This window comes from Nomia melanderi, chromosome 8 (genome assembly GCF_051020985.1).
Source record: "Nomia melanderi isolate GNS246 chromosome 8, iyNomMela1, whole genome shotgun sequence".
Lineage (NCBI taxonomy): Eukaryota > Metazoa > Arthropoda > Insecta > Hymenoptera > Halictidae > Nomia > Nomia melanderi.
In genome coordinates this window covers 12420035-12446667 of record NC_135006.1, presented here as the reverse complement: position 1 = coordinate 12446667, position 26633 = coordinate 12420035, and the positions used below count along the sequence as shown (strand labels likewise).

Below are 26633 nucleotides of genomic sequence, written 5' to 3'. Positions count from 1 at the left end.
ACAGTGTTTACCCGACAAACGTAAAAGAAAACGAGGAAAAGCGGTTCGATCTAATTCAAATCGGCCATTTTGTATGTCATACACCCTCCAATTGCAACAATGATTGAGATTTCGATTCGTTTGCAGTTTAACTGGACATTAAATCTACTTAATGACAGTGTTTACCCGACAAACGTAAAAGAAGACGTAGAAAACGGTTCGATGTAATCCATTCGCTAATTATCAGCGTGAAGATTTCCTTTTCATTTGCGTCCAACTTTATTTCTACGATAATTACCCGTAACCTACGGATTCCCCGGTGTTATCTGGACGGCAATAATCGCGGCAATGATCGTCGGCGCATAATTTATCGACGTTTCCCGTGGGTCCGATTCGCGGATCGTTCGCGTTCGGCCGTTAGTCACGCTCGTACGGGCATCGGGTCTCGAAAAAAATGATCCAATTAACGTGGACAAGGTAAACTGCTACCGGTTATCGTCCGAGGCATCGATAAAGCCTGTCCAATTATTCCTCGGCTACGTGTGCTCGAACTAATTGAGGGAGATTAACGAGACCGGCCACGTCGGATGCGCCGCGAACAATCGTCGAACGCGATAATCGCGCGATACAATTGGTTTAAGACCGGACACCGCGAAAGTGTACGCCGTTATCCGAACTTTCTAGATTGATTTCAGAAAGCAGGAAACGCGCCCGTTGTTTTATTAGCCCGTCTCGTTCCGAATCCCCTTTATCTCGTTCCTTTTCTTCCGCCGCCACAGCGCTGAATAGAAAGCGCGATTCGCGGAGCGCACTAACGATCGTTCGCGAACTATAACATGGAAATTAACGAACACGTTATTTGAATAATCATGGTAACAACGTGAACGCGAACCGGTAGAGTTGAAACCAAAATTTAACACTTCGAATGCCATGGGGGTCACCGGTGACCCCCATCGAATTACTATAAATCAGTGTTTCCCTTTTCTGTGCCATGCCCCACCTATATTATAATATTTTTATAGTATTTCTGTTATTTTGTTTACGGGCGTAAATACTGTGAAATATACGAAGTGATATTTCTAATTTCAAATTGCCCTGCCACGATGGGAAACACTGCTATATCGTTCAATTAAGCGATGATTATTTGGAAACATTTGAATATTATAAATAATGCCACCTAATGCGGTGCTATTCAGTTAGATCAACGTGCAATGATAATGCAACTCAAAGGATTCAATATTGTATTTTTTCCATTCTGTGTATTTTGATCTATGAAATCGTGCGGCATTCAACGTGTTTGAAAGATTTGTTAGATCGTTTTTTTATTTCACTGCAATGTACTCTCGGCTGATTGTAAAATGCACGAAGATACGATTATGGCTCGCTTACAGTGGCGTTCACACTCGACCCGAGTTTCGTAGCAGCATTTCCACGATGCTGTTTTACGTTTATCGCTCTTTTACCGATCATAAGAATCGTGGAAAAGTGAAATTGAATTGTAACGACTCGAATTACGTGGGAGTACTATTTTACCGACCGTGGATCAGTGTTTGATGGCGCTACAGTCCGGGATCTTTTTTCAGGAGGTTTCGTAGGTGTCTCTGTTGTCGCGACGATTATTTCAAATTTCCCGCCCTTAGTTTTGTAGGGGTACTTTCCCGCGTGAAATCCTGGCGGCACGTTAATGTTGTTTGTGTAATATATTTTTGCAGCACAACGAAGGACAAAAGTCCGCCGAACAACGAATGGCTATTGAACGGACCAACCGGAAATAAAGCATCCATTTTACGCTTCAAGTGAGTTTTGAAAGATAGCATCTTTCTGTATTGCCCTACCTGTGCGACACGTAAAAAGAATGTTTATTATTTTTCAGGTGTTCCGCGTTAGCCACTCCTCCGGAAGAAGCACCTGCGAAACAATTGCATATGACGTATAAAATTTTTCAAACGGACACGAAGCTCATCAATCTTTTGTTGCAATCCCACGGCTTAACCGAGGTAAGTCGTTTGTGTGTATTCATCGACATAATTTATTTTATGTAATAAAACAGAAGGGTCTTTTTCTTAAAAAGAATTCTTTATTGTAATCAGAACCCGCAATATACATGCATAGTCTGTGCTGTATAATTTTTAATTCAATATGAATATATTTATATATATATATATATAAAATTTGCATTGCAGTTAATCATTTTTTATAATACAAATTAACATTTTCTTTTCCTTGCTTTGAAGTTTTAAGTACTTATTATTAGATAATTAAAAAATAGTTGTACAGTTTACACTTTACGAATCTGCTTAATTACTGGCATTCGTTAGACGGATAGACAATGGTACTAGTAATATAAGAACTTGCATAGTAGCTTATTGTTATATACTTTGATTTATTTGTTAGAACAGTACATTACTGTGGAGTAAGTTGTTTAACATGGCATAAAAATATACTTTTCCTTTCTTTATATTATATTCAGTACATTATTATTGCATAGTACTTCAGTGCTTATAAGTGTATGTATAATTATGCAAATAAATTGATTCTGACTTAATTAGATGACCAATTACTGTTGCTAGTTCTTTGTGTGCATGTTCATTTAATATGCGATAAATGTTTCTTTGAATTTTCCGAAATATAAATTGTTCTATGTTTATTAAGATAACTTTTAATACTGACAATTTTACAGTCTATTAGAGTGTAATAGATTCAAATGTAACAGCAGTCTATTTTTGTCATAGACTCAACATTTTTATAACTGTTTCTATTAGTATAGAAATGTGAAAAATATATCACTGGATACAGTTACTCCAAAACCAATGTTCTCCTGGGCACAAATCCACATCCAAATTTGTCCGGATCAGTGTTGTTCTCAACATCCTAATACCTTCACAGTCTAAGCCCCAATTGGCTAAATTTCCAATTTTTCTTAATCTCTTGCAGTTTTGAAACATATTTAGCACAGTAGTTGCAGACACTTTACTAGCTTCGTATATGTAAAAGCATGTTAAATTTTGTACTAGACTATTTTCACATTTATCAGACTTTCGTGGATTTTTTGGTTTTGCGGATACATTCAATAATTTTTCTAAGTGTTCATTTGTCAAATCATAGCAACTGTGAACATGTAATGCTGTTAATTCTGGTGCTAACGAAAGGATTTTGGTAATGGCAACAGCACTCACTATCCGTCCCAGTTTAATTCTTTTTAAATATTTGAGTGGGGGTGGATCATTTCCTTCTTTCCAAGTTATATTGGAACCATCACTAGTAAATATTCTAAGGTTACAACAGCTGCTAAATATTTCTTTTAGGTCCACTTGAATAGGATTTTCGTTTTGAGTTATTCTGAGATTGAGTTCGTGTAAATTGTGACCGTTTGTACGAAGATATTCATAGAACCCATCTAGCCATTCTCCTTGAGATGGAATATTGCGCACACTTAGGGAGGTAACATAGGGAAATAGTCTTAATGCTTCAGGGGGATGATGAGGCTCTGAGATATGTAATTTTTCCACTTTTGGACACGCTTGTGCCAAAAGTTCCAAACGAACTGGTGTAGTTCTACAACTTCTTGCCTGAGTCAAACTAAATGGAGTTTTAAATTCAATCAGTCTTTTGTTCATAATTTCCACTACTCTTCCCATGTGACAATATTCTGCCAAGGACTCTAATCTTGGCACATGCACCAAAGCTAACAATACTCCTGCACTGGTCACTCCAGTATTAGCAACATTAAGTACTCTGAGTGTATCACAGAGAAGGTTTCTACTTTCATAATATTCCAACAATACTCCTTGCTTTTCTTTTTTCTCCGATTTTGAATTCCTCATCTTCAATTTTGACAATAATATTTTTAAACGGGACCAACTAGTGGGTTCTTGCATAGCAGCATGAGGCACTTTGTCTCTGAGTTCTACTTGCAACAGTAATTGCTTCAATCCTACATCTGTGACTTGTCTGGAACAAGCAACATCCAGAACAACTAGTTTTGGACAAGCTTTTCCCACTACTTGAAGTACAGCATCACTGGCTATGTTACGAAGAGATAGACTTATCAGATTTTTCATATTCATAAGAGCAGATTTCAGTAGTTTACAGTCTAATCTAAGCAAAGCAGAACGAGCCAGTTTCAAAGATTCAAGTCCAATTCCTTCAGATGCGAGCAGCTTTAACAATGATGTCTGATGACTACATCCATAGTAGCAACACAGATACACTTTCAACTGCTTTATATCGTGTCCTAGCAGGAGGGCTAATAGATATAAGGGTGCTGGTCCAGATATTAAAGTTGATCCATCAGATGCAGGTCCATATAACATTTTTGAAGTTTCTTCTATAACTTGAGACCGTAAACAAGCTGGCAGAGCATTTATGTAATATGGCCTGATAGTCTGCTTCGCATAAGCCAAAACTTGTGCTGCTGATGACTCTTGTGAAAGCACCTGTAGCCTTCGGCACGTCCCGTCGAGTTGTTGACACACACGTCCCAAACTAAGTCCCTCTAGGGAGTTAGGCTGACGGTGGCCAGGCATCTTCTCTTGTTCATTCACTGTAATATTTATTGTAATCATCAGAACTGATAAAAGAAAGTCGCATTAAAAACAATAAAGTTCAATTAAGAGAATTAATTAGAACTTGTTAATCAGGACTCTTTTAATCAGAGAGTACCATATGTTAGAATTTAAAAAAAATAATCTACGTTAAGTACTACAGGATATTTGAAATTATACATGCATGATCGTTGGTTGAAGTAATGTTAGTGGATTGAATTTGAGGTTAACTATGCTTCAACCGCGATATAAAGTTGGTTTTGGCACGAGTTTCCTTTTCCGGCATCACATCAAACGCCACGAACATATTATCAGGACAGTGTTAATTGAAAGAAGCCACACAAACAACTTTCATACGTAATTATCAGCAGTAAAAAACTGTTGTTGCCAATCGAGTAAACTTTCGCGTGACTATACGCGCCGACGCTTTTTCTCGAACAGTTGTATGCATTGTTTTCTGAAATTACCGTCCTCGGTTGACAATATTCATAATCAAATTTCCTCCATTTTCCCTTTACCAAAGATTAATTTTCTAAAGCATTGTTCCCGAAACGTTTGTCTTTATCGATTCGAAAAGAACAGACGAAGTTAGGGTAACTTACTATCGATCAACAATATTGTTTTACACAGTAATTACGATACAACTCTAGAATAATACAAAATACCTAGAAAATAATCATTTTCAACTGAATAATGTATACCGAAGGTAATGATTTTAATTGATAACTAGAATCATTTACGTGCAAAAACATTTCTCCTCCCTGTATATAGGCTTCCTGCCAGACAAACGAAACCTATTTAACCTAACTGCTATTCCCTGCCATTTTCTGTTATACTATTTAAGCATGAATGAAATGTTTACACTAGCATAGACATTTCCGTGCAGTATAAATGCAAGAATTATTTATTAAGTAAACGAGCAACCAGGAGATCGTAAAGACGCTTGCTCGACCAGACCGTGTTTTCCACAGTTAATAGTAGGTGATTTGCGATGATTGATTATCTTACGACTTCTAACAGCCTGCAACGGCATTGAATATTTAATTAATACCAAGTTTAAAAAGTAATTTGCCCTATTATCCATGCTAGCTTATCGTTGCGTTGTCTATGAAAAGAGCGATTAGCAAAGAGATTATCAATGCGACGAAAAATAGTCATCGAGGAAGAAACAGTGCACGTAAAATTAGTGTCTAGGTTAGCTCTGTTACACGTATTCCTTATTATAAAATATACAACATTTTGGACTGTTAATTTCATGCAATTTTCTTATGAGATCTGACGCAAATAATCGATGACTGCAATTTCATCGTTTTCAATTGTAAGGATAAACATATTTCTTGAATATTTCGATCGAGATGGACCCAGCCACCATCTTGGAGGGTTAAACGATAGATAAAAATGATCCACGGTCATTATTTTTATATAAACATCACTTTAATTAGTAGGGCTGTGGGTACAACGATAGAAACGGAATTATCCAAATGTATGGTGAATCGTAAGCGACGAGTTAACTCGTCTTTGCCGGTTAACAGGTTAAAAACCAGTTACCGCATACGTGAAACTGGCCGGATACGCGCGCAGCTGGCATTATAGACGATTTTTCAACGAGACAACGAAACCAGTACCTTGACATTTAACTTAAAATGTAAATTTATGCTTTGACTGTTTTCGCTCAGCGAGCCGAACGACGCTTTCGATGTTGCTGCTAGGGACAATTAGGAGGTCACGCTCCTCCGCCATTCATAAACGCTTTTCCTTCTGAATGTACAAGAGGATTCTTACCAAGATCATTTTTGAGCCATCTCTAGTCAGAATGTTACCATAATATTGTTTAGATCATTAAAATTTTTTCGATTCATTTTCAGTTAACCCTTTGTCCTACGATTTGTTTCTCAACATTGATCGATACAACTACTTTGTCGTCAATAATTTATTAAGAAAAAGAATAAAATGATAAGCACTTTTTATATCAACCTTTACTCCAAAGTATGATAATTGATAACAGAAGAATAATATTCAATTCGGATTCAAAATCGAGTAATGTTCGTGTGTGTTAAATTCTGTTTAAAATCTTCACCACGAGACGGACACGTTATTTTAAGACCTTAGCATCATTTTAACTTGCACCATTAACAAATATTACAATAAATCTGTGTCGAATGAAACAAAAGAAAGAGACTCTAATATGCCTGGTGCTCTTTTATCAAAGTCCTTGAATGATCAACAATCGTACTGTTAGTATTTACTAACGAGAAAGTATCGTAAATGAACGAAACATCCTGTTGACTCCGTAGTCAACAAGAACAAACGAGAAATCAATCGATTCGAGATCAACTACTTGCTAAATGCTCGCATGCGAGCCGCGCACGTGCTCGCCTCTCCTTCGCGAGTCGATGCTGCACGTCACATCAATCAGGGAAACTGGAAAACGTGGTCGAGACGTTTTAACGTTGTAACAACGTTGTTAACGACGTAGCGTTTCACAAATTAACGTTGGGACCACCGAGTGTTCAGTACGACTGATACACGTAATCCTTACAAAAATTGTAACAACAGATTTCTTCGATTTCTGGGGATATTCATTGTAGTAACAAGAGTATCAAAATCATTTCGAATGTTTAACACAGCTATTAATTATTCTCAATGCAATTATTAACTATTTCGTGCCGCAATTCTTACGGTACACTATTATCTAGTTACTCAGAATATCAAACATTTTTAATCATCATTAAACGTATTAGAACACTGTAATTGTCTTCGAGCGATTCAAAAGCGTCGGTCGTCAGTGACCACCGCAGTTAACGAGTTAATGCCTTGAAAATATCAATAATTAAGAAAATGAGAACACTGAGGCAAGTCGTTTCGAGTGGTCCGGCTTCTTTCCGACTGTAAATTGAAGCTTCAGGTAACAAGAAAGATGGCAACAAGATGAAAGAGTAACACTGGTTGATGAACTGAAGCATGCAGTAGATATCCGCGAAATCGCGGCGCCAGGAATAGCAACGACAATCACAGGAATTATTGAGAAAATCTGCGCAGCGATCGCCACAGATTCCTCGCTCGGGATCAATATAGATTCTACGTATTTCGAGTACGGAAATCACTGGAATCATTGCCGATCTATTTATACCGGTTCGCGTGTCTGAGGCTGAACGACCAATTCTGTGAGCCCCGGTACAAGAAAAAAAGAGATTCGAGTAAATTTCACCAATTTCAAATTTTTTTGTAGTTAAACTTTAACCCTTTGCGGACCAGCGTTCCTAACACTATAATTACGGACATTCATTGTACAGTTTCTTCTATCGTTGTTAGAAATATTGATACTCGTTCGTTTAGATCTTGGAAATTAGTTTGAAAGTGGACAACTAACCATGTGAAAATGTATCAAATAATATTTATAAAATTCAATATGAATTAAACTACCTCGTCCCGTAAATCTAGTGTCAACATGTTTAGAACCTCTTCCCATAAAACACTGAAAATGAAGTCTTAATCACATATCGTTCTCCCGTTCAGATACGAAAGCTCGAAGTCGCCATTACGGCGGCATTCGATAGCAAACGGTTAAATAGATCTGCGCGCAGGATTCAGTATACCGCTAAAAACAATAGAAAACACCGACATTCGACGATCGAAACGAGATCGAGTCATCTCACTCGAGATTACTCTATCCCGCGGATTTGTCGTAGAAGCGATAGGAAGGTGGCACCGGTCGTAATTGTGAAAACGTCTTAAACAGAGGAAGAGACGGTCGTCGGCAGCGGCACGGTTTCGCGCGACCTTTCGTTAATTAACGAACGCCTCGGACTTTAATGTAATTTCGCGAGATAGCCATCTGTGCCCATGAACGGGATCAGGCGGCGACGTAACGCTGAATTTATGCCGTCCGGAGCCTCGGCGGGAATAAACAGAAGTAGAAATAAAGAATAACAAGCAATTTTTTTCGTTTCGCCGTTACGTAAGCTCCGCGAAGGAAAACAAATCGCCAGATCCGACGATTCTCGAATTTTTCCGAGTTCCATCTCTCCTTCGTGCTCGGTTCTCGTGAAACTTTCTTACGGAACCTTCGAGACGCCAAGGGGTGAAATTTTATCGAAGGAAAAGGAAATTAGAGCTGGGTAAGCTAGAGATAAGCTGGAGATAGACTCTAGCATTTGTCTAAGAAGTTTGAATACGAGTCTCACTGAATTATGTAAATTGCTCTTCGCTGAATCATGTATTATCGTTCGATAATCTTGTATCAGCCTCCAGTGTAATTATTCTATTATAATTTTTAATTCTTCAATTTACCATGTAATTTTCATCGTTTTATAAACTTATCTGTTCCATCATTCTAAAAACTTAATTTCGAAGAGAAAAATGAATCCAATGACGTTTTTGCTTGCTCCGGGAAAGCGTCGGAATTGTTGCGTCTTGAATATGAGTGAAAATCGAATGAAGCGGCGCCGATGCCAGGTGATCCAGGGTCGTTCGGCTTTCCGAACTTAAAAACACAAGCCGCGCACGCGACAGGCTGCCCACGAAATCTACAGAAGGCACGCGAACACGCGCGCGCCGTCGCGATCCAGTCGTTCACACGTTCCCAGTTACATAAAGGCAAACACAACCGAATCCGAACACACCGCCGCGACACTTTCACTGGACCATTTTTCATTCTTTCTTTTCTCCTCTTTTCTTTTCTTTTTCCCCCGTTTTTTCCCGTCGTACAGTCTACTCGCTACTTTCTAGTAACGGTATTTAAAAGTACCCGACGCGACGGCGCGTGCACGTGTCTCCTGCGCGTCTCGGCTTCGAATAATTAGACGATCCATCGATCGAAACGCGACCGTCGTTTTATTGTAATTGTTTGGAATATTGCTGTTGCATCTTCTCTAAGTACGATCGTAGAGGAATCTAGAGGATCTAGAGGAACGAAAGATTAAAGTGACGGAAGGAAGAATAGTCGAGTCAAGCAGCATCGATGCCAGTTCGACACAGTTTCTGCTAATAGCCACCTTAAAACAATAGAATTTGCCAATGATTGTGAAAACTATTCACGATATTACTGTTGTATCGCGTCTAAGTAGACTTCTATATCTAGAGGAACGAGGATTAAAGTATCACATTGAATTGCAGCTGAATCAAGCAACATCGATACAAGTTCAATCTCAATAAATCCAAGTTCGACACAGTTTCCATTAGCAGTGGCCATGATAAAACGACAGGATCATTGATCGGGTAAAAAAGAAAGCGATAATCGATGTCGGCTGCGATTAACAGACTTCTCTCTCTCTCTCTCTCTCTCTGGTTAACAGGTCGAGCCGCGTCTTTCGTGCTGTGCACGTGGACGGGGACCGTTTACCTTGACGGGTTCCGATTTTTTTCCTGTCCGGCCGACGTCGATTACCGCCGGCGATTAACCCTTCGCGATCTAATCAGCTTTCCTATTTCCTATCTTGGTATAAATGAGTTTCTTAACGGGCCGATAACGATCTCTCTTTCTCACCGGCATCTCCGGCTGCGGTCGGACGCATCCCGCGTGAACCCAGGTGCGATACCTTCGGCGAACGAAGACGCGTTCAACGTGTTCATCGTCGATCAGATTATTCATCAAATTACGCGGACGAGGAAAGCGATTTTCCTAACGAAACGGAAGCCGAGAGTCATGATTTTCTCACGTGATTGCGAGACTCCTTAAACCGTTTGCACTCGACGATGTTTTTCATTATTAATATTCATTATGATCCGATGAAATATTGATAATACTATTTGCAAGTAACATAAAGACAAATCTTCCATACAATAAGGATCAGAGCAATCTTAATGTTATGTTTCGTATGTTGATACCTTGTACAAAATTTAATATTGAATTCTAACGTTTATTTGTTATAACTATTGTTTGATGAATAGCGATTGATAGTCGCCTCTCCAATGTAAGTTAACGTTGAGACTGCTGAGCAGTCAAATTGACTTCCCTTTGTCTTCTGACTTGTATTGACTTGTATTCTAGTTTGAATCGTGAAATCTCATTTTGTGGTTTCCAAGATAAGGTTTTGATAAGAGATAAGGTATTGATAAAAAAAAACAGAAATGAGTAATTTTGATTTATTTGATGAAGCGTCGCGTCTCACCGAGAAATTAAATCATCCTGTTCATCGTATTTGACAACTTTTTGAACACCGCAAGTGCCAGGAGTTGATGATCCACTAACCAACTGCTCGATCCTCTGATTCGAAAAGCCAGGCAACGCTAAGAGGAAGAAACCCACATGCAAATTCACTTTTTCAAGGACCGAGGTAATCGAAGACACGGTTAGCTAGAAGCTGTCTGCCCAGACAAGCACTGTCGTCAGGTAAACAAGCCTATCAACTCTTTCATCAGCGTTTAAGAGTCTTCATTTCACAGGACTCCATCCTCTAACGCGCGAAGATCCTTAAAGCGACCGGGACAGGATCGATCAATCACGATCGAGCGCCGTCGCTCCAATTACCAGCGGCCGAGGCCTCGCGGACACCAACGATCGAGAGTATCGACGAAGAGAGGAAGAAACTCGGAGTACTTAATCGAGCGAAGAAAGGGAAGGAAAAAGAAACGAAAAGGAAAATACAAGATCGACGGCGGAGGCGAGGCAGGCTCGACAGGTGGCCGCGAGGAGGATGGAAAACCGAGCGCGGCGACCGATTCAATGAATCGGCGGCGGCCGGTCTTTCTGCGCGGAGCAAAGATCACGCAGTAATGGCTATAGAAATTGAACCACTTTCAAAATGTACATGGTTTTCGAGTTTATCGAGGTGAACAGTGGCAATCTGCGTTATCGGGCATTGACGCTAGAACTACCGGTTGGATCGAAATGACTCGTTCCTGATTTCTTGTGTCAATGTTGTCGAGAAGATGGAGATTAGAAGTCAGTTTCTCCGCCTGGTAGTTCTAGTATTATAGGTTTGGTACGCGATAGGGAAAGTATAACTTGCTATCAGGGATCGCAAAGAATTCGAAGTAGTTGGAAGTGATTATTTCGTTCGAAGGGATCATTAAAACTTCGAAGTAGCTGTAAGTCACCTTATTGCAAGGGATCACCAAAATTTTAAAGCAATTACTAGTGACCGCATTATTATAAGGAATCACCGAAAGTTCAAAGCAATTAGTAATGATCACCTTGTCGCATGGAATCACCGAAATTCCGAAGCAATTAGTAGTGACCACTTAATCACAAGGGATCACTGAACATTCGAAACGAAAGTATCCCCGTTTTCGGCTATATCGCAAGTGCATGACAATGGTGCAATTTTATTGGCCACTGTTGTATTTACACGTCCGAGAATAGTGGTCGGTCCGGTTAGCAGGAGGAAGCGTCGCACAGTGGTCCGAAAGCGTCAAAACACGCACAGTGTTCCGAAAGCGTCAAAACACGCACAGAAGTCAAATTTTCAACTTTGCTAGAAATTAATGAAACTTAGGCTGTTCATTTTTCAATGTAGAGAGTAATTATTGGTGTAAAAATGGCACAGTTCACTCGACATTGATTAAGAGAGCAGCGAAATTGAGGAAAAATGCCTGTCTCAGAAAGATCACATGTTTTTCGGTAAACACCGTACTTCGTCATATGATATTTCCTCATAGGTAACAGTCCCGTTTAACTTCATGATACAGTGACAAAAGACATTTTTTTACCCATAAGTGTATGCAAAATTTATTGAAATATTCTTATTTTTATGTTAAACACCTTTTCGCAAAGTCCTGTTTTCTCTTCTTTTTTCTTATATATGTACATCTACAAAGCGGAGTTCACGAGAGTTTACGATGAAATTTGCATGAGTGTATTCGTCGGAGTATACTTAAGCACGTAAAAATTTCTTGCTGAAGTGGAAAGTACAGTAAAGTGTAGTTTATACAACACAGTAGCTTCATTATGCCTTACTATGTCAAATCAGCAGGGGCCTAAAATTTCGTTAACAATAACTCTGTCGAGTTTCTAGGATAAGCTTATACAACATTATTTTTTTAGAATTACGTTCTAAATCAGCTGGCGAGATTGTATTCTCTTAAGTTAGAACGCCCTAGTTAAATTAAACACCCTCTATAAGAGTAGCTTTCCATCCCAGTGAAAGAATAATTTTAGAATCAGATTCTACGACCACAAAAACCTTCAATGAGATTTTATTTAGGATTAAAAGGATACAATTAATGGGCCAGTGCGCGTCGTTAGTGATTAGAGACAGGTGTAAAGGAGATGTCTGAAGGTGCGTCAGGTGTGTTCGCTGTCTGGCTGCCTACCTTGAAACAAGCAAGTCCCCTACGGGTGTCTCCTGAGCGGCGGCTCGTGCTAGACTGCCGCCGCGCAGCGAACCGCACACGCTGGCCAGCTTCGCCTCGGCTCGGCTCGGCTTGCGACCTCCGTCGTCGGGCCGAGCTTTCTGCTCGGAGTCACGCACACGGCCACGGCGTGGCTCGACGCCACGCCACGCGTCTACGTCCCGGGCCCCGGACCCTGAACACCTTAAAAATACGCTCGCCTCGTTTATTTACCGACGCGCGCCGCTTGTTGTCTCCCGCGATCCGCGTACTCGCGCTACGGACCATTCATCGCGCTAATTAGCTTAATCGGGACATAGCGAAATCAGCCATGAACGTGGAATATTGTAGACAGAGCTGTAGGGTACTTAGAGGATTCTAGATGTTCGGTGCTACAGCGGTGGATAGATCAGAATGACTCGTTTTGGGATTTCTTCTTTTGCGATTGTTGTACAGATGTATATGCTGAAAAATTGTAACTATTCATTGAACTATCGATTGAAATTGAACTATTGATCTATGTTAGTGTAATGGTTATTTGATGTAGTTGTTTAATAGTTGCGTCAATAGTGTTATATTGATGTAGTTATAGCAATAGTTATAGCATTAGTTACAACTATAAAAGGTTGATTTGCCAATAAGCAGTCCAAAGTATGAATCACTGAGAATGTTAGTTCTAAGGTTAACATTGATCTTCAGGGTAGACAGAAGTTACTTTCAATTTCTATCGGAGACAAGCTATTAGAGGCACAACAGAATTTTCGTGTCAGACGTGACTCAACTCGACTTTGCCCTAATATCGAATTAGAGGAGTGCTTGGCTTTCCGCGGATGCCCCGATAGCGATTAGTGCCAGCTCCATCTATCTCCGAGACCATACGGCGTTGTGTATCGTGATTCATAGCGATAGATTGAAAAGCGCGTTAATTACCAGTCACTTGGGACGAAGCACGCGACGGTGATCAAAGCACCCTTACCCTTGCTTTGCTGATATTCACGTTTACAGCGGACATATTAATATTCTAACCACTTTCATTCTCCGATGCTGTCTTTATTAATATCCAATTAACCCTCATCGAGCTATATATTTTATTCGAGAAATTTCCTGTCTTTTGATTTACTTTATAACACAGACGCCGCGTTGAAAAACGGGTCAAGACATTTGACATTTACTACCTTAATGTCAGGACAACCGAGTCCATGTCCAACGCGTTAAACCGCTGCAAATCATTTTTACTCAAATTAATTCCACTCTTACGAGCATCGATCAACTTGATGAAGCGTAAACCTTGCGGATAATCAAATTCAGCGTGACGTTTCCAAGACGTCTGGAGTGTGTTACATCACCGTTCTCGGCTCACCCGATATCAAGGAACATCTAAAATTGACTCTTGCTTCGAAATCCTCGTTCGCGGAGCCACGGGCTTGTTTAAACTGTTAAACGATCCGCGGTGATTGGCCCAGGGCTCCGCCATTCATCCCGTGCAAGGTCCAGAATCTCGCTTCGGGGCACCGTGGCCCGAAAGCCCGACAGCTTTCCCATTGTCTTTAATCTCCGCGGCTTTAGAAAGGTCTCGGAGCTGCCAGCGCGCCGAAAGCTCAGTCGCCATTGGCCTGTTTCCGAGTCAAGGCTGCAGGGTTCGAAAGCCTCGGGACTTATTCGACTATTTCGGGACTTGGCGGCAAGGTCTTGCCGCGTTCGCATGCCTCCGTTCTATTTTCGCGCCGCGGCGAAGGGAATGAAGCTCGGAAGGTGTTCCATCGGTGAACGGAAGCTTCTGTGATTCTGCATTCCTAGGGGACTCGGGGGGATTGGAATTATCAAGGACAAAGGGAGAAGATAGAGGAGCTGCCAGAGCTGTAGCTTCAAAGGTGCAAGCGTACCTTTTGATCAAAGAACCGATCTAGTCTCTAAGCTAACCTTCGAGTCGTGTTCTGCGTTCATAGAGAGCTCAGAGAAATTGAAATTATCGGAAACAAATGAAAAGGGAATAGAAAAAGTCCGGAAGACTCCAAACATAGAGTACCAGAGCTGCGACAGCGAAGATCTAGGTTTGTTTTATTTTAAAGACAACTTCGTTCTTTTGACAGGATCGGTGGCATTATAGAATTTCAAAGGGTGCAGCCATTACCTTCGTTTAGTGTCGTATTAAAGACCTTTCACCTCTATATCTTTACAGCTAGTCTTAGACGTTTTCCTTATTTTCTTCGTTTGTCCTTGATCATTTTAATTTCTCTGATTTCGATTCTCCTTAAGAATATAGAATTCGACTAGTCGATGGTTAAAGAGGGAAAGACTGTTTTTCCGATGATCGAAGGATACCGGTCTACTTGACGGACGGTGATCGAATGATGGCCGCGAAGGTGACGATCGGACGTCCTATCGAGACCGATCGAAGGAAGCTGTCGATGCACAGACGTGACTCGCGAGCCGCCTACCGCCTCGGCTCGCCGGGTTTACGTGAGACACATATTGCGTTACCGATCAAGGATAACGAGCTGACCGCTCGGAGCGCGCGGCGAACCAATACGCAAAGCATTAACGTCTCCGTCGAGATGCTCCGGCTAGTATTGTAAAAACGAGCTCTGAGCCTCGAGCTTTGTTGAGAGCTGTAGTCGCGACTCGAGCCTTGAGCACTAAAATGTGAAGTCTTCAACGCTTGAGTCTTTAAGCTTGAACAGTCAAGGTGAAGCTTAATCTTTGAGCTTTCACGATTAAAGCTATTTCAAGTTCTAGCTCTCAAAGTTAAAGCTATTTCAAGCTTTAGCTTCTCAAGTTTTAGCTTCCAAGCTATAGGTTCTTAAGCTTTAGTTTCCCAAGCATTAGCTTCTGAAACTTTAGTTTCGTAAGCTTGAAGACTCAAGGTGAAGCTTAATCTTTGAGCTTTCACGATTGAAGCTATTTCAAGTTTTAACTCTCAAAGTTAAAGCTATTTCAAGCTTTAGCTTCTCAAGTTTTAGCTTCCAAGCTTTAGTTTCCCAAGCATTAGCTTCTCAAGCTTTAGCTTCCTAAGTTAAAGCTTTATCGAACTCCAAGTCTTCAAGACTCAGCTTTTAAAGTTAAGACTTAAAGCTTCGAGGACTCAAGCATTTTACAACGTTAGCTTCGGCGTCGTTTCCGACCCGATCGTTTTTCTCGTGCCAATTACGCAGCCCGTTCCCGGTGGGGATGCATTTTTCTCGCGTCTGCGACGTTCGTCAGACTGGTAGTCCGCAATAAATCGCGAAAACGGATCCAGAACACGGAACGAGTGACGCGTCGTCTCCTTGGACGCCGCGTTCGGACAAGGAAAACGCATTCCCGCGTGGCGAGAATCGCCAGGTGTAGGGATAAAGTGATCCGACGTGATCTAGGAAACTGAATATGCATTCAGTTATTATCTTCCGGGAATTGTGGACACGATTTCAACTATTTAGCAGGCAGTCTCGGGATGAGTCAACTCGTTGTTCGTCTTCGCGGTTGTCCTTCTATAACTGTTCTCTGGTTTGTTTGTTTCGAGGAGGTTCTTCGAACTACACGTCGTGAACCTTCGAAAACTGATTTGCAGACGCTGATAGTCGTCGTGTGTGTTCTGAATTCCAATGGTACGAGCGAATCGTCGCGGAAGATCGATCACGTAGGCCACTAATAGTCGAATCATTCGCAGCTTCTAACTTTGGGGGTGATAGACAACGCAGGAATGTGCACACCCCCTATTTAGAAATAAGATCAATTCCAAGTTAACCAGGAAATTGTCAAAGAAGTCAATGGTCACTCGAAAAATTCGAATCTGATCAGAATCACACGGTTACTCAACACGTGAAGATGTCTCAAATTCAAACTCCACATTACTGAATCATCACGAATGCCTTAACCACTGGCGCTGGAAATGAATTTGGCAAAGTTTCCTACGATGAATTTTGTTTTTACCTATTTTACACTGATATGTACACTAACTTTGTTAATCATTCTGTGTAGAGAGATACATTTCGAAGTAATCTAATAGGTGTAACGTAATAAGATTATCAATGTGTAAAAGACACAAAATTTTGGGATAGAAACGTCTCGACATGCGTGGCACGTTTTTCCAGCGCAAGTGATTAAACCACCTAAGCGACTAGTAGCTAAGGGAATCATTAGCAAATTCTATCTTTGGGGATGACAGGCAACACAAGAGTCACGGTATGCAACCTCCCAGTTAGAAAGAGGATCACGTACAAGTCGATATAATTGAAAAATATGAAAAACATCAGTACCCACTAGAAAACAGGAGGTGTACCTGTAAAAGAGGAACGCCGAACGCATGGAAGACGATAAAAAGCGATCGTAATTTTCCGAACGCCGGCGTTGTCGGGTTCTTGCGTCGAGATTATGGCGGACAACAGGTGAGGACACCACATGCACCTGGTGGGGGATAAGGTTTGAGGGTCACGCGTCGCTCGGGGAAGGTCCGTGACTGAAAAGCTAACCGATGACTCGCTGAAAACGCACGATGTGTACCACGTCCCTGGCCGGGGCCTGTCGGATTTCCCCTTCGATTTCCGCGTTAGGCCCAGGCCGTTTCCTTTCGATCGTCGATCCTCGACACCGATTGGAAACGAGCGGATTGGTGACGGGGCCAGGGACCTTCGAGTCGAATCGAGTCGACGCTGGGTCCTTGGGAGGTGCCATTCCAGATGAACGACGACGTTCTTCCTTTCGATTGAGCATTCGAGTCTGGGGGTCTTATTCATTTAGTTATTTACTTACGTATTCGCTTATTTACTTATTTACTCGTTTATTAACCCTCTGCACTCGGAAGTTTCTCGCTAGAAATGTTTAACATTTTTCAACGAAGACGATATTCCTTAAAATTAACTCGAAGGGAAATCACAAGTACATTGAGGAGCAAAGCTATTTTATTCCAATATTTCACTTACTTATGAATTAATTAAATAACTACTCTAAGTATTTCTTTCTTTCTTTATTTATCTACTGCTCAACAATGTCGTTTATCGTAATGACCCTCGTCATTACCATTATTAACCCTTCGCCCTCGAAACTTTCTCACTAGAAGCATCCAACGTTTTCCGACGAGATATAAACATTCAAACAAAGCTGCTTTATCTAAATATTTCACGTATTGATGCGTTATACAAACCTTAATACTATTTATCAGACTTTCTAATTTCCCTGTGCCAGATAAAAATCAAGCGAATTCATTGATACAGCGAAGATACTCGTGTTGACGATCCTAGACACTTCCCTAATCATTCTTCAGTCATTGCTCGTGATTGGCAGCGAAAGGGTCAAACGATCGAACGCTCGCGCCGCATGCGATCCACGACGGACCCGTCCTGGTGGTTCCCCGCCCCGACGGATACGACACCCGAATTATAACATCGTCTTGTTTCGCGAACGGAGCGAGCGAGACAGTCGTTCCGCTCGCTGTGCCGTTGAACCCGGGGACCATTAACGCGTCCAGCGAGATGGACAAAGCGAGCCACACCGCGGAGCTGAGGAGGAGGAACGGGACAACGCGGAAAAATGGGAGGGCTCGTGCACGGCGAGAGGGACACCGCGAAGGACAGAGGCCTCAGGCTACGCGAGAGGTGGAGAAGAGGACAATGCTGTGAATAACATCGGATGATGCTCGAAAAATCGAGCCTCTGCACGAGGACATTTCTAGTGGGGCTATGATGGAAGAGGGAGGGTTGAACCCTTTGGATTTGAGAGGTGACTTTTAGCCAGAATTGATCACCAGTTGATTCAATATAGCAAAATTCTGAAGTACTATATGTAACGAAAGTCAGAATTCTAATTCTATAGCAAAATTCTGAAGTACTATATGTAACAAAAGTCAGAATTCTAATTCTATAGCAAAATTCTGAGGTACTATATGTAACAAAAGTCAGAATTCTAATGTTACATATAGTACTGTAGAATTTTGTTATATTGGATTAACTGGTAATTCTGACTACAAGTCACTTGTCACAATTTGTGTGTGATTTCTCCGTGAATAAAAATTATGAAGTACTATATGTAACATTATAATTTTTATTCGCGGAGAAATCACCAAAAAATTAAAGAACAATGCTATTTCATTTCAATAATTATTATACCGATATGAGGCTTAATATTAAATAACAAACTTTATAATTTTGCTATGTCAAATCGTGTGGCTGAAAATCATCTCTCGAGTGCGAAGGGTTAAAGTACTATAATGTAACGTTAACCCTTTGCACCCGAGAGGCGATTTGATATAGCAGAATTATAAAGTTCTCATGTGACCGGTTTTATATTACTTTTAATATTTTGCTTTTGCAACATTCTGTATCGTCCTGCGTTTCATAAATTGATGTAGCCAATGCAAGTGCAAACACGAGTTGACTCGTGACCGGTCAATTGTGTGTTAACTGAGAACGAGTTTTGTTTCATTTTTGACACTTGTCTGTAAAGGTTGCTGTAAGATTTTGAGAGGTTCAATTAAAATCTCCGAGCGTCGCCGTCGAATCGCCGTCGAACGGCATCGAATTACGATGAGGTCGATCTTCATCGGAGTCAATTGATATGATCTACATTCGCGGATGGATCACGTGAACGATCTATGTCGCGCCCGTTATCAGGCCGTAAGGTCGTCACACGCAAATGCGCCAGGCGCCTGGATCACGTCCGGCTATGCAAATAATAATAACTTTTGTAATGGTAATAATAATTTATAATAGTATTGTCAGTATTATAATATTGTAATATTATAAATAGTAATACTGTAATATTATAATATTATAATATTACCAACAGTAATATTGTAACATTATAATATTACCAACAGTAATATTGTAACATTATAATATTACAATATTAAAAATGTTCAATATTATAATATAAATTTCCAATATTGCGAGGCCAGAATATTACAATACAAATGTCTAATACTATAACATTATAACAGTGCAACATTGCAAATACTAATATTATGCAGTAGCATTTAGTTGCAATTAGAATGACCAATTATCCATTATTAACAGGAAAAATGCGACCTACGGTTAGCAGTAAAAACAGTTGCAAAGTTAGTTACAATTCCAATTAAAATCATCACTGAATCGATGCGATTCATTTTTCCCCAATGCTGTTCGATGGATTCCCATCGCCGATCATCGGTTCTGAATTCGCGAATGGTATCGCGCTCGAATTGCGAAACTTTCCCGGGGAACCACCGCACCGACGTGACTCACGTGAAGACGGCGAGCATCCATCGCAGATTTATGGTCATTATTACCACGCTATACACGAACGTGAAAAACGATTGTGGCGGACGTTAGACACGCCGTTACCGTTTAACACGTTGACCTCCACGTGACGAATTCGCTTTGCATGCGTTATTTACGCGGAATTCGAGCTATTTTTTATCTCTACGCTCGATTTACTTCCTTTTTTATGACTCCTCCATCCTTCTCTTTTCCTTAGCTTTTACTTCGTACCATTTTCATGGAAATTGCCTGCGACTTGCTTGTTCGTAATGGCGAACCGTATCCGGTCGATTGTCCCAAGAATTCATCATAATTTGTTGTAATTTCATTTTCATTCGTTAGCAATTCGCAACTGTTGACTGAAATTGCGATGACAGAATTTTCTATATAAATTGTTGGATTTTATTTGATTTATTAACGCATTCACCGTCAACTCGAATTGGAATAATGGAGATGATCACGTTTTCATTTTCGTAGGAGCTTTCTGTTCGTTTAATTATCTCCAGTTCTGTTAAAGGTACTTTCAATTTATTATTACACCGTGTTCTCCTCTTTTGATGATATTTCAATTTTGTGAACGAACGGAACACTGAAATATATTATTCTTTAAATTCTGCTTTCGATCAGAAGAGAAAAGCTATTTTCGTCGAACTTCTCAGAAACGAAATTGCTCGCGGGATAGAAATGGTTGATGTATAGGAACGTTAACACATCGTCAACGGTTAAACGCTGGTTAACGCGGCGCTTCCCGGATTGTAAAGTTTCCAGTTCATCTAAATAGCAATTACCGCGGATATGCTGCTCGACGATACTGTACAGCATATATTACCCGCAAATTGCTGGCTGATTATCGTTGCTCGGTTTAATCGCCGCCGAGACGCCCGTTAATCTTTTCCCTCGTCGCGTTCGATTGTTCCGTCTTAATTAAAATCGGCTTGTTAATTAATCCGATCCGCGGCGTTCACTTTAAATCTCGTTACGCCGAACGCTGCACCGGAAAGTCGCGAGGAGCACGTGGAAAATGATCGCGTGCACGCGATACCGGATCGTTAAAGATTAGAGATGTTTACGGGTGAATCGGTATATTGAAAGATCGTGCAGTTTTTGAGAAATATCGGCGTTTCAATTTGGAAATCGTACTTTCTCTTTCCAGGGAATTTAGGTGTTTAATTGTGGCCTTTACAGAATTATGGTATCTAAAAATGTTAATTTTGAAATATTTAATATTTCAAGATGGTAATTTTGGAATGTTTAATATCTCAGGGTATTAACTTTGAAATATTTAATATCTCAAGATGTTATCTTTGACGTATTTATTATCTCAAGATAGTAATTTTGAAATATTCGATGTCTTGAGATGTTATCTTTGAAGTATTTCGTATCTCAAGATAGTAATTTTCAAGTATTTCATATCTGAAGATAGTAATTTTCAAATATTTCATATCTCAAGATGTTCGTTTTCAAATATTTCATATCTCAAGATGTTCAGTTTCAAATATTTAGTATCTCAAGATATTAACTCTGAAATATTTCATATTTTAAGATGTTCTCTTTGAAACATTCAATGTCGCAAAATATTAATCTTAAAATATTGTATATCTCCGAACCAATTTGAAATACAACAATTAATTTATCATTTGCACTTTTCACCGATACCATAGAACGAGTCCTCAAAAGGAATCCTCGTTCACTCCATTTTCTTTCTCTCTCGAATATTTCCAAGACCGGTAGGACTGTCTCCAAACACACGTTTCAAAGAAGATGGTCCAAGGATCAAGATAGAATGTTTTTTTTTGTCGAAGCGTTACGACACCTTAAAAGACCGGCGACTAAAGGAAGTCTTAAGGACTCAGTGCGTCATCATGTTCGCGCCACTCCGCTGTTATCAGACAAAAGCGTGTCCAGTCGGCCGATTAACAGTCTGTCCGCGTGTATTCACATATTGTTCCGACGAAAAGTGACCGCAAGGTCGACGGAGGCGATACACGTGAACGCCGATGCACCTGGAATATTAAAAAGTCGCGCGTGATGGGAACACTTCCACGTTCTGGTAAACTTCGATCGCTGTATCGACCAGCTAGACGTTCGAGAAAGTCTGGATCAACGGGGACAGTCTAATTTTATCGGAAATCATCTTTGCATTGCCTATTAATTACTTTTGCAGCCTATTAATTACTGGCGTCATCACAACATTTATGATGCAATAATTTATCTGAAATCACCTTTGCATTGTCTATTAATTACTTTCGCAGCCTCTCAGTCTGTTATACTGTAATCTATCAATTACTGGCGTCATCGCAATATTTAAGATACAATAATTTTCAGAATATTATTATAATTATATTGAATTATATTAATTAATGTTTAGGATATAATAATTTTTAGGATATTAAAGTTTGACAACCAATGAAGTTACACTTTCATATTCGAATGCTAAGTTCACGATGCTCAAAGGGTTAATCGCTTCTGTTCCAGGTGCCTATGAACGAAACGGAGTTTAATATCCTCTGGATGGGGAACCACCCTAAACCGGACATTCTGCGGAACCTAATGGCGCATCAGAAAGTCAACCACTTCCCTAGGTACTCAGACACAACACGCACCCTAAGAAAAATGCAAGCTGGTGTCCCAGATTTGAAACTCTCTTAATGATCTACTTCTACTTTTGTAAAGAAACAAATGTCTTCTAATTGCCAAATACCAACTTGGTCGAATCATGGACCCTACGTTCTGTTTAAAATGATTCTCGTGGCAGTCGATGTGTTAAATTTTCATTACTTCCGTTCTCAGAGATGAATCTAACACGCTGTTCCCATCGCAGGTCGTACGAGATCACGAGGAAGGACCGTCTGTACAAGAACATCGAGGCGATGCAACGTAGCAAAGGTCTCAGAAATCTGGACTTCATACCGCAAACGTTCCTGCTGCCCAGCGAGTCCCGGGAACTGCTCACTGCGCATTTCAGGTATCGCGGGCCCTGGATTGTCAAACCGAAAGCCAGTTCCCGCGGGCGTGGCATTTATATCGTTAACAGTGTGAGCATAAGAATTTCTAGGTATAAGTTTAGAGTACGTGGGCCTGTGACTTTGGAGCTACTACTTTTACCCGAGTACCTGAGTAGAGTAAAATTACCTAATGGAATCACCTGTCTTCAAATCCTCTATCTGGCTACTGCATCTGACTACTCGACCTACTGAGTCGTTCAGTTACACGGGTATTCAGGTACTGGAACGGTACCCTAGTACCTGAGTAGAGCAAAATTACCCAATGGAATTAGCTGATCTCTAGAGATCCTCTAACTGGCTACTGCATCTGACTATCCGACCCACTGAGTCACACGGTTACTCGAGTATTCAGGTACTCGCACGGTACCCGAATATGCAAAAAGTCCCTTGGTACATTTTACTGAAGCACTCTGTATTATCCTGGATCGGGTAGCAATAGCTGTAGTAGTCAGTTACAAAACCTTATGAGATGCTCGGGTACCCGGGTACTCGGCTGACTCATGAGACAGGTAATGTTACTCTACTCGGGTATTTCATAAGTCACAGCTCTACTATGCACCTATGTAATTTTACTCTACCCGGGTATTTCATAAGTAACAGCTCTACTACGCACCACATGCTTCTGTCCTCCACGCATCGCCAGCGAGGCTGGCCCGTTCCCGCCTGCCTCTGTGACACCGTTCATCGTGTTCTAGTTGCTCCTCGCCGCTTCGTTCGCGTTTCCGTACACGTTCGAATGTGAAAGTCGACGATTAGATGCATCGATATCTCGGTGATTCACTACCTTTTTCGGCTGCATTCGTCACCGGCCGCTGAAGAAATTTCTGTTACCGTTTCTTGGATCTCAACAAACGTTGCCACCGCCTCTTAAGTTCAATCCTTACTCCACCGAACTCGAACACAATGAATCCATGGCTATTCTGTTTAACCGTTCTCCTTGTGGCTTCCGACTTGGCTCGCCGTGGATACTCACGAGCTCCACTGTTCATCGATCGCTACCATAGTTTCATTCTGATCGATACAAATTTTATATACTTCAGGTGCGTCTCGTGAGATCCAAATAACGAGAGATTCGCTTCTTTAATTGACACTGAAACCACCTAGCAATTGTAGGGAATTGTTTACAACTTTTCTCTATCGAAACTAGAAGAGCGCGCTCAGTGAGATTCGAAGAGAAGGTAGAATGAAATTGTAAATAAAATCGTGGAATAGAAATTCTGAAGTGGCTCGTTTTATACATAGTCTGGTAGTTCTAGTGTTGAAAACAGTTAAGTGTCTAGCAGCTTCTAACTGATGACATCGAATCCTTTGCTTCCAGCCAGAGAAGATCCTCACGGACGAGTCGGTGATCGTCGCACAATACATAAACAATCCTCTGCTCGTCGACGGGCATAAATGCGATCTACGGTTGTACGTTGCGGTGACGAATTATGATCCGCTGTTGATATACCTGTACGAGGAGGGCCTGGTCAGGTTCGCCACGGTGAAATACGACGGCGGCAATCAGTACGTCTGGAATCCCTGCATGCATCTGTGCAATTACAGCATCAATAAATTCCACGTGGATTACGTGAAGTGAGAATTGTTCCCTCGTGTAGTTTATACATGTGTATATATGTATATATGTATAAAGAGAGAAAGAGAGAGGTAGCGTACATCTCACTGACTGTTCGATTATTTTCAATTGTCTAGAAGCGAGGATCCAGACGCAGAGGATGTAGGCCATAAATGGACACTGTCAGCTTTGCTCAGACACCTGCGCTCCATCGGACAAGACACGGAGTTGCTGATGCAACGCATCGAAGATATTATAATTAAATCAATCCTTGCGACCGCCTCCGGCATCGTCAGCGGCATTAAACAATTTGTTAAGCACCCGGAGACTTGCTTCGGTAATTATCTTTAACTTAGATTGTCTGGGAAACCCGAAGTCCCTAACGGTTGTAGAAATTGTTAGGGCCTATTGGTCGATTTAGATATTACTCCATACTGTCCGGGTCGTCGCGTACCTTTAACACTAGAATTAAGAAGTCAAATTGGGTTTTTGACAATTTTTTATAGACTCCAATAATGTCGAGATTTCAATTGAAAGTCGAATAGTACCTGATTAGACGTTGACATACTCGACGATTGGTTCCAGAGCTATTCGGTTTCGATATTTTAATCGACGACACGCTAAAACCGTGGCTGTTGGAGGTAAATCTGACACCGTCGTTAGGATGTGATTCGCCGCTGGACGTCAGACTGAAGTCAGCGTTAATTGCTGATCTGCTTACCCTGGTCGGCGTGCCAGCGGTGGATCCAGTGTCGCGGCCGCAAACCACGCACCTAAACCGATCGACAGTCATCACTACTAAGAGGACAGCTAGCGTAAGCGATTTCTTGTAGTTTTCTTTCACAGCGATCGGTGCACGATAGTGACTTGTCTTTTTGTATAGTGTAGAAGAGTACATTCGGCGGAGACGTTGTCGCAAAGGAAGAAAAACGTTAGCAAAAGTAACATCAACAAGTCGGGATTGACTACTGAGCAGCAGCGTATAGTGGCGTCGGCGAAAGCACAGTTTGAAAGAAGGGGAGGGTTCGTTCGAATATTCCCCAGTCCTAAGTCGTGGGAGATGTACTCGCAATATCTGGGTAAATCGAATGTCATTCTGCCGTTTGTTATCGTATACTATACTTGATTAGATTTCACAAAGAATATTACTTTATGTGTAGATCCAGCGACGGGGATACCGGTGGTCTCAGATCCATTAGGACCCGGCAGAGCCCAGCACATCAACACGAATCACAATCTTATGTTACACGAACAATTATTCCCCGCGGCTAGTCGTACGACCGGTTTCATCATTCCTGAAGTCACACTGGACAGACTCTCCAGGTACTTAAGTTAAAACATTGGCAGGTTCATAAATTCTCCTCGAGTGTGGTACAAGATTTGTGTAATTCACCGTAGATACGAAAGGTACGAGAGAGCATTGGTGAAAGGGCATAAGCAGAGCTTAGATCGTGGCGACAGTAAGGAAAATATGGATATTGATAAGCATAAATATAAAAGTCAAGTGGTACAAGCCATGCACGACGGAAATAAACTTAGGTAAGGCGTTGTTAAGCGTTTAAAGGAATAAAAGTATTGAAGAATGTTACAAATGTTTCTGAACGAATACGAAGACACGTTTATTATGTAATTCTACCGTTTTAGTCCCGGAGAAGCTAGAAAAGCCTTTGGTTTATATTTGGGACATATATTGCGCAAGATATCACAGCCTAACGCGGATCCAGCGTGTTGCGATCTCGTGATGAAATTTCTTCAGCAGTCGGCTAGTAATTTAAGAACGCCTTTCTTCTTTGCGGTAAGTTGTACGAATATCGTTTCTCGTGCAATAGTATTTTCTGATTTCATTATTTTCACGTGCAGTTACCGAGCAGTAAACTCAGCGACAAGGATCGCGCCGCAATAACCGCTAAACAACTATCTGATTTTTTACATCTGTACAATCGGGATACGGATCTTTACGCGGACACCGTAGACCGTCCTCGTACCGTTCCGAATCGGCTGTTTCAGAAATTTCTAGCTTCTGCAAGGTAAATTCACATCTGAATTTTTTTTCTACGTTCCATTCCACGTC

At 41.0% G+C, this 26633-nt stretch overlaps 2 protein-coding genes and 1 long non-coding RNA gene across 10 annotated transcripts in view; 1 reads left to right on the top strand and 2 right to left on the bottom strand.

Moving 5' to 3' along the window:
* TTLL5 (Tubulin tyrosine ligase-like 5) overlaps positions 1-26633 on the top strand; it is a 55621-nt gene that overhangs the window by 23613 nt on the left and 5375 nt on the right. For 3 of the 4 annotated variants that reach the window (XR_012999052.1, XM_031977668.2, XM_031977669.2), the window contains exons 3-14: positions 1692-1775; positions 1853-1976; positions 22478-22584; positions 22824-23037; positions 24326-24582; positions 24700-24899; positions 25148-25377; positions 25446-25641; positions 25723-25885; positions 25961-26101; positions 26207-26357; positions 26423-26589. Coding sequence is in view for 3 of the 4 variants with exons in the window: in XM_031977668.2 (XP_031833528.1) it covers positions 1692-1775; positions 1853-1976; positions 22478-22584; positions 22824-23037; positions 24326-24582; positions 24700-24899; positions 25148-25377; positions 25446-25641; positions 25723-25885; positions 25961-26101; positions 26207-26357; positions 26423-26589 (2034 nt within the window). In the remaining variant the exon portion in view is untranslated. Of the gene's footprint in view, positions 1-1691; positions 1776-1852; positions 1977-19105; positions 19458-22477; positions 22585-22823; positions 23038-24325; positions 24583-24699; positions 24900-25147; positions 25378-25445; positions 25642-25722; positions 25886-25960; positions 26102-26206; positions 26358-26422; positions 26590-26633 lie in introns of those variants that run through there. The other variant, XM_076369619.1, reaches the window with a different exon arrangement.
* Positions 2062-12961, bottom strand: LOC116427391 (uncharacterized). Of its 5 annotated transcripts, none has more exons than XM_031977675.2 (2): positions 4991-5516; positions 2062-4522 (listed from the first exon to the last, which is right to left on the bottom strand). In XM_031977675.2, exon 2 carries the CDS (start codon positions 4503-4505, stop codon positions 2763-2765), a length of 1743 nt encoding a protein of 580 aa, XP_031833535.1. In that variant the 5' UTR covers positions 4506-4522; positions 4991-5516; the 3' UTR covers positions 2062-2762. The 5 variants fall into 5 exon arrangements, with proteins under 5 accessions (XP_031833535.1, XP_031833534.1, XP_031833533.1 ...); XM_031977674.2 differs by lacking the exon at positions 4991-5516 and adding an exon at positions 4881-4962; XM_031977673.2 differs by lacking the exon at positions 4991-5516 and adding an exon at positions 4704-4874.
* Positions 24406-25252, bottom strand: LOC143174756 (uncharacterized). Its single transcript, XR_012999054.1, has 3 exons — positions 25111-25252; positions 24664-25024; positions 24406-24538 (listed from the first exon to the last, which is right to left on the bottom strand). It is a non-coding gene; the product is annotated as an uncharacterized LOC143174756 (long non-coding RNA).